Raw genomic sequence first — 8,402 nt, 5'->3', positions numbered from 1 at the left:
GTGTGTGTGTGTCTCTCTCTCTGTGTGTGTGTGTGTGTGTGTGTGTGTGTGTGACATAGATGCACAAGACCCGGAGCTTCATGGAAAGATTGTTGAATGCAACTGAGCTGCTACCTGAATTAGTTCTAGAACGTTCTTCAGTTTATAGTGAAGATACATGTGTTTGGTAAAGTGCTGTTGTGACGATTAATATTTTGTCATTGGGATGAAACGTATTTAATTGCCTGCTTATGTAAATTTGTTGTGAAATAATATCTTGTACAGAAAGGAAATGGAATCAATTATTTAGGTCTGGAAAGCCTGCTATAAATCCTACAAATAAAGCTTCTTCCTCAATATTTTTTTTCAGGGGAGAGAAAAATTTTCATATATTTTACTATATTTATGCTGGTCTTTATCACCAAAGGAAACTTGCTGAATTCAGACTTCCTGATGAAAAGCCTCCTAGGTAAGTTTTCTTGCAAGATCCCTTGCTGCTGGTGGAAAGGAGGTTGCTGGTTAAGTTTGAGTGAGTGTTCAGTTAAGCAGCTGGCAAACCTAGGAGTAAATGGAGCTATGTCCTTGCCTGAAGACTTGTTCTGTAAAGTTATGCAAGAGGAGTGGGCAAGAACCACATCTCAGTCCTTGCAATTTTTTTTAGAGTGATTAAAAGCTCAACTCCAGTCATTTGTTTTTCTCCACCACAGTACTAGGCTGTGAAGGGAAGAAACCCAGGTGTCCCCTGCCCTGTCTATAGTGCTGTTTGCTAAGTGAGTGCTTCCTGTGTTGGATCATGGTCTGCTTTATTCAGATATATAGCTGCCGAAACTGAAAGAGTCATGCAGGACATCACTTCCAAAGAAGCTTACCGGAGACAGTTTGAAGCGATTCAGCACTGCTTCAGGATTATTGGATTCACTGACAAGGTACATGCTGGATGGCAGAGAAACAAACTCAGTGTGGATGACCATAGATGAATGTGAGAGAAGGCGTGTGTATGTGTGTGTGTGTGTGTGTATCTGTGTGTGTGTGTATCTCTCTCTCTGTGTGTGTGTTCTAGCTTGCAGGACACTTTTCAAATGGTTGTCAGCTGGAGATAAGGTATGTCTACTTGACATGTGGTCTAAGCTTCCAAAACTTTGTTATTCTCTGAGAACTTGTTTGCAATACAGACTCCTGGTCCGTTCAAGGATTACTGAATCAGAATCTGAATTGGGGACTTGTGAGATGGCTCAGCGGTTAAGAGCACTGACTGTTCTTCTGGAGGTCATGAGTTCAAATCCCAGCAACCACATGGTGGCTCACAACCATTTATAATAAGATCTGATGCTCTCTTGTGGGGTGTCTGAAGACAGCTACAGTATACTTACTACTACTACTACTGATGATGATGGTGATGATGGTGATGGTGATGATAAACTTTTGGGCTGGAGTGAGGGGGAGAAGGGAAGGGGAGAAGAAGAGTTAAAAAAAAAGAATCTGAATTGGAACAAGATGCTCAAATGAACATGAATCATAAGAAGCATGACTATCTTATTGGCCAAGCACCTAGAAATTATTGATAGGACCAAGCACCTAGCAATTATTACCATTATCATAAACTCACATTCGTTATAATAACAGATGCTAAAAGAATACTGGCCTATTTTGAGCTGACATCACTTCTGAAAAGAGAGTTACAGGAGTCTATAGGTTTTGCCTAAGCTCTAGACCATATTTTTACAAGTAGCTCCTTGTGCATATGACGAATTAATTAAAATCTCCCACCATCCCCGCAGCCACTTTCTCCCTGGTACATTTGTGCATTGTTAACTACGGCTGTGCACATAATACAAAGCTCGTCTTACTACATATAAGATTGCCCTATTAAATATATGCTGAGATTGACACATGGTGTTTATAACTCTAGGATCAGATATTGTTCCATGCTACATTATTTCGTAGTTTCTGGGCTTTATGCCATTCCGTTTTGTAAGAGCATACAGGTTCTTTCTCTTTGCTGGCAAAGAGGGTGGGTGACCAGGAGAAAGGTTAGAGTGTTACATCTTAGGGGATTAGATTACAAAATACTCTGTTTACCATAGGACAAACACTCTGGATGAAGACTGCGTCTGTAATCCAATGAGTCTGGCTGATCCTTTCCACCCTCGCAGAGTTGATTTTAGTCCTAATAATATCTTCCCCCCCTTTTTTTCTAGCTGGCTGTTCATTTCCTTGTTGTTGGCTTCTCATATACCATAAATGGACGGGGGGATCCCAAAAGTTGAAATAAAAATAGAAATATATTATTCTCAGCTCCTTTGAGGGTGGTTTAACAGGTTCCTGCATGGTTAGAGGATTTTTATGGAACGCATTTTTGTCAAGTACACATCATCATCAGAAGAGTTGGTAGAAGAGGTGGACATGACGCTGTTTAAGAGACTCCATAGTCGAGGTCATGCCAAGTGTGGGACATATGTCTTTAAAAGAGGATAGGATCCATGATGAAGGCAGCCTTTAGGGGAGATGATAGTTTGCTTTCAGTGAATAAAAGATGGCGATAGAATGGTATCATATGATTGGCCCTGGCTTTGGAGGAGAACACACAATGATATTACTCTGATAGAAACAGACTTCTGTCTTTGTTAGGGTTTCTATTGCTGTATAGTGTAAAATACCATAACTGAAAGCAACTTGGGGAGAGAAGGGTTTATTTAAATTTAAAGCTTGTCTAGGGAACTCAGGGTAGGAATCTGGAGGCAGGAACTGATGCAGAGGCCATAGAAGATACCTACCGGCTTGTTCCTCATGGCTTGCTCAGCCTGCTTTCTTATAACACCCAGGACCACCAACGCATGGATAATATTGCCCATGGTGAACTGAGCTCTTCCAGAAAACATACCGTTGGCTTGGCCACAGACCAGTCTAGTGGCTGTATTTTCTCAGCTGAGGTTCTCTCTTCTGAAATGACTCTAGTCTGTGTTGGGTTGATGTAAAAACTAGCCAGCACAGCTGCAGATAATAAAACAGTTAAGCTTTTCGTTCAGTATATGTCACAGGGTGCTAGGTACAGTAGGAGAAAAGAATGTCAGTGTAAATGGGTATGAAAAGAAATGAGAAAGAGTCTTAACTTGTGTCTGGTCAACAAACAACGGGAGTATAATGGCCTGTTGCTGTGTCTCAACCATGTATGAATATGGTATGATGTCATCATTTGTATACCCCTGTGTGTATCTCCCCAGCATGTAACAGGTGTATGATGCTATGCTATTGTGCATACCTTCCCAGTTTATAACAGGAATGTGGCAGTTTGTTCATGCGTGTATCTCTCTGGTATATAACAGGAAGGTGACCTTGTGTCACTGTATCTCTCTAGTGTATAGCAGGGATGTGACCTTGCATCACCGTGTGTATCTTCCCTGTGTCCTACATTAATTCATCTGGGAATAACCAGCCTAAGTTAATTAGTAGCGTCAGAGATGCCAGGGGGGAGATGGACTTTATCTCTCTGACCCTAAAATCTATGATATATCTTTGCGGACAACCTGTTCTGCTGGATTATCTCACTTCACGTCATGTTTATACAGTCACAGTAGCATGACTAAATTCAGGAAGGCTCGGTTGAATAGAGTCAAGCAGCAGATGCCAAATAGCTGACGGGACACGATTTCTCTAACGATTTCCTGCCTGTCATTTCTCAATAGAGCTTAAAGGAACTAGCCAATTCAATTAAAATTATATTCCCAGTCCTTTCTTAGAAGGTTCCTAAGTTCCCTGCGGGGACTTCTCAAGTGTTTGCTTGCCCTCCCTTCCCCCACAACACTGTACAACAAAATTATGGCATGCAAATCTTAGTGAGGACATTGGAAGATGAATTTTAATTCCAGGACACAAGCTAAAAGCATCCAAAGGAACACCTCACCATGGCGGCCCCATGAGAAAACTTCTGTGGTGGAAGGAGCCTGCCAGTAACCATGAGCAAAGAGACTTGGGGAACGGACCTTAAACCAACTGAGAAGATCACTCCTCTTTCATTTCTATGTCTTCAGCCAAACCACACTGTTTCTGTCTAATATTAAATGTTGCTGGCTCTGCTGGTAAACACATTATTCTAACATTCTATGTAAGTTGAGTTGTAATTATTTAAGACCTCATGAAAACCCAGCTGCTACGTATGATGATAGAGAGTGGGCGTGTACATAGATCCTTGGACACAGTGGTCAGAGTTCAGGGCCTTAGTGTTCAGGGAAAACTTTCTTTCTTTCTTCAAAATATATCACAAATCAAAGTAAGATTTGTAAGTAAGGAGAGATTCCAAAGAGTTAGATGTTAAGGGAAAGTCTTGAGGACGGGATGCACTGACTTTTAAGGCTGTAAATGTCACGAGCCTCCGCCAAGGAGGTAAGGAAGACATAATCCTCAGCTGACCCTGATATGGTGCTTAAGGCAGAACCGGCGAAAAATTAGAGATTTTGAGAAAAGAAGGAGATGAAGTAAATGTCTAGGGAGGTGCAAGACAGACAGTGGCCTGAGGTGCCTGGGAGCCAGGCCAGAATGGTTTCAGCAGATCAGCACTAAGTACTCCTTAACTGTGAACTTGGCCTCAATACCATCCAGGCAACACTTGCCTAGATGTCTGAGAAAAGAAGGCTTGGATGGAGATGTTCTCTCCCCTCCCCCACTGTCGATGGCTAGCGGTATAGACCTGATTAGAGGGCTAACAAGTGTTCTTGATAAACTCTCATTCTGAGTAAGGTTTTTGCACTGTATCATTTAGAAGATTGGAAACTAGAAATAAATATTCTCCACAGGAAAGGCTAATATTTCAGAATAGACTGTGATGAGGCAAGGAAAAACAAGTGATAAAGATTTCCCATGTGATCAAGAAGTTTCGGGGAAGGTGGAGCCATTCATGATAGACACAGCACTGGGAGCTCTAGCATAGCTGGATATGGGTGGTGTCTTGAACCGACCTCTGTGGTAGTTGGAGGTTCCTAGGTCTGAAAAGAATAAGTAATGAACTCCCAAGCTGGGCTAACAGGCATGGTAGGAAATCCCAGAGACACTGCTAACAGAGTGGTAGGAAATCCCAGAGATGTCTCTTGGGGAGCATACTGAGGCTAAATCCTTTTAAAAGAGGATGAACTGGATGCTGGGTCCCTGCTTTCTTCACTGAACCTTAGGAAGGAGACCCAAGGAAAGAGGCACTAGCAATCCTCACAGTGTTTGATTCTAAATGCTTTCACTGAAGGTCAGAGGTAGGTTTGCGCCTTTGTTGATTCCCTGAGCATAGCATTAAGAGAATGTGGCCAGAGAAGCAACGTGGCAAGTTGCTCATCTCGAGAGCACGTTCTCTCAGGTGCCATTTTCTTTATAGCTCACTGTCCTATCCCTAAAGTGCTTGAAGCCTGTTTTGGGGAGAAGTCATGGCTTATGTGGTAGGGACTGTATGCATTCGTTAGATGAACAATACTTTTCCTTCAGAGTGAGGAGAATTTCAGATAACCCCTTAAGGAGGCTGGATACAGACACAGGCAGATGTGGAACTCGCTGCTATAGCCTTGGCTGCAAACTCTCAGATCTACCTCCGTAGGGAGTCGCTTGATGCATGCAGCAGGACTTACCCTGTATTGATCACGATAATGAGGGGCTGTCATGTTAAATCCAGGCAAGTTCTAAAAAAAACCCCATTTGGTAGGTGTTCTTCTTAGTCACTTTTAAGTCGTGTGATTAAATAGTGATTCTTGAAGTCTGAAACATGACATCTTGCCCTTGATTTAGAAGTTGGAAGAACAGTACTTATCTCTGGCAGAAGCCGGGCTTAGAATTCTCATTTGTCTTTGTACCTTTATCAGGCATCCAGTAGATGTCAGTGTTACAGCCTGCGCTCGGGGGTTTTAGGCTTTACTGAGTAATGTCTACAGGGAGGCTCTGTTTAGGGGGCAGTATTTTATCAATGGTCTAGTGACAGTTTCTATTACTTGGCTGCTGTGTAGAGTATTAAATCAAATAACCCGTTTGAATGTGTTTTATGGAAGGAGTTTTGTTTATTAGCATAAAATTCAGAAAATTTCTGACCAGATGTTTTATTGTTTCACATAGAGAAAATGTAAAATGTATATGAATTTATTATGTTTAATCCACTAATGCTACTTAGATGTTCAACTTTGAACATGAAAACAGGGCTTAGATATTCTGAATGAGTTTTACTCAAATTTATGCCACCAAATATGTGAGATTATTTTTTTCTAAAATCCTCTATCAATCAGTGACCTACAATTCTATGAAATCTGTTTACGTAGCATTAGTATCAGATGCTCCAAGTTGAGGGCTCAGTCCCACAACACCGCTGCCCCCACTTCAGACACTAATTGGAAGCCCCAGGCTTCTTACACTTCCAACTAATTCTAAAGTTACCAGGACCTCATTCTATAGCTTGACTAGTTGGCATGCCAGGTCACAGAATTCAGGAAAACATTTTCCTTAGGGCTGCAGACTTATTGTAAAGGTTACAACCCAGGGCCAGCTAAATGAAAAATGAATGGGCAATAAATAATAAGGGGCTCTAGTCCTCTGGACATGCCACCCTGTTAGTAACCCCATGGATTCACTTATTTGGAAGCTGTTTAGGGTTTTTGTGGAGTTACACACACGCACACACACACACACACACACACACACACGACTGATTAATTATTGGTCATTGGTGATTAACTGAGTCTGGAGTCCTAATTTTCCCCAGAGTTTGTTGATATCAGGAACTAAGTGTTCTAAGACTGGTGCCCCCTTGAGCAACCAGTTTCTCTATTCGAATCTTATTTAGAAATTGACCAACTTCACTTATTAACATAAACACAGGCATGGTTGAAAGGCACTTGTTGCCACAACAAAGGTCTGTTTACACTGACAATTTTAGAAACTCCTGTGCTAGGAGTTAGGGACAAATACTTATTTCTTTCTTCTGACATCATAATATTATGGTTTATTTCTAGTCAGTTTTTCAAACTATGTGCTTACTTCAAGTGTAATTCCAACATGTAACTCTGAGATATCCTAACAAGCCGTCAATGAATGCCCTCTGAGATCTTTTATAAAAAGCTATTCCCAAAAGAGGTGAGAGAACATCTGATCTTTTGTTCTGAAGAAAGGCCTGTTTGGGAGCTGGGGTTAATTACAGTAGCTAAGGAGTGAGTTAAAGGACAAAGAAGGTCGTTTCCCTCTTGGTCACCATGGCAGGTGGCAGAACAGCTCCATTCCGCATGGTCTTTTGCTGCTCTAAAGATATGGCTGAGGCCAGGTTGCTGGGAGTTCTAGCCAGCAGTAGTGAGAAAGGAAGCACAGAGCAAGTGTGCTCACATCCCCAGGAGGCACATATTGTTTCACTTGTCTGGTTAACATCACCGCCTGTAACTTCAGGAAGAATGGGAAAAGTATGTGATCAGAGAGAGAGAGAGAGAGAGAGAGAGAGAAAGAGAGAGAGAAGAGAGATTGATGGACAACTACTGTACTTTCAACTCAAGGGTGAGTGATTTGTCAGTTTAAGTGGTAATGAGCTCTGAGCATGGCTCTCAATGTCCTTTTCAGGAGGTACACTCTGTGTACAGAATTCTGGCTGGGATTTTGAATATCGGCAACATTGAGTTTGCAGCTATTTCCTCTCAACACCAAACTGATAAAAGCGAGGTACCAGATCCTGAAGCTCTGGAAAATGGTAATTGATGCTTAAGTGCATCCTTGTCACAGTGCGTATGTCCTCTGTGTCCACAGCTTTTCAAGAATCTGTAGGATATGACGAAGCTGTCACTCATCCTCCTGCTAGCTCTAGAAGGTTCCACTAGCCAAGATTTCCCAGGAGTCACCCTGTGGACTAGCAGCCTTCACCCCTGTGCAGAAAAGCAGTCTGTGGCAAGTAACTTTACACAGTGGTTCTCCACCTTTGCTGCTTTTCAAAGCCATTTACCTGTTTTAAAGAAATATAAAAGTTTGGACCCTTTTTGTATCCATGAAATCAGTATCCATAGGACAGAACGCAGCATCTATACCTATTTTATATGTTCTACCAGCAATTGTGGTGAAAGAAAGGGTGAGGATTGTTTATGGATATAAAGCTACTGCTGGATGTGATGCCATATAGCTACACTCAGAGTGCGTGGGCAGAGGAGACAGGAGGACACAGGACCTGAGGCTAGCCCAGGTTACAGCGTCCATGTCCCCCAGATAATTGACTAAAAACCTTTTGACCAATCGGTGGTGGTGCACATCTTTAATCCCAGCACTTAGGAAGCAGAGACAGGTGAATCTGAGTTCTAGACCAGTGTGGTCTACAGAGTGAGTTCCAAGAGAGTCAGGGCTACACAGAGAAACTTTGTCTCCAAAAACCAAACCAAACCAAAAACCAAACCAAACCAAAAACCAAACCAAACCAAAAACCAAACCAAACCAAA

The 8,402-nt window shown here is 42.0% G+C and overlaps 1 protein-coding gene across 1 annotated transcript in view; it reads left to right on the top strand.

The window, feature by feature from the left end:
* The window catches only part of Myo3b (myosin IIIB), a 335,931-nt gene that overhangs the window by 154,917 nt on the left and 172,612 nt on the right, over positions 1-8,402 (top strand). Inside the window, exons 14-16 of the mRNA XM_028763039.1 lie at positions 350-448; positions 791-905; positions 7,543-7,669. Coding sequence (XP_028618872.1) covers positions 350-448; positions 791-905; positions 7,543-7,669 — 341 coding nt within the window. The remainder of the gene's footprint in view (positions 1-349; positions 449-790; positions 906-7,542; positions 7,670-8,402) is intronic.

The sequence above is a fragment of the Grammomys surdaster genome, unplaced genomic scaffold (assembly GCF_004785775.1).
Source record: "Grammomys surdaster isolate TR1022 unplaced genomic scaffold, NIH_TR_1.0 136, whole genome shotgun sequence".
Classification (NCBI taxonomy): domain Eukaryota; kingdom Metazoa; phylum Chordata; class Mammalia; order Rodentia; family Muridae; genus Grammomys; species Grammomys surdaster.
This window is presented reverse-complemented; position numbering and strand designations above follow the sequence as displayed.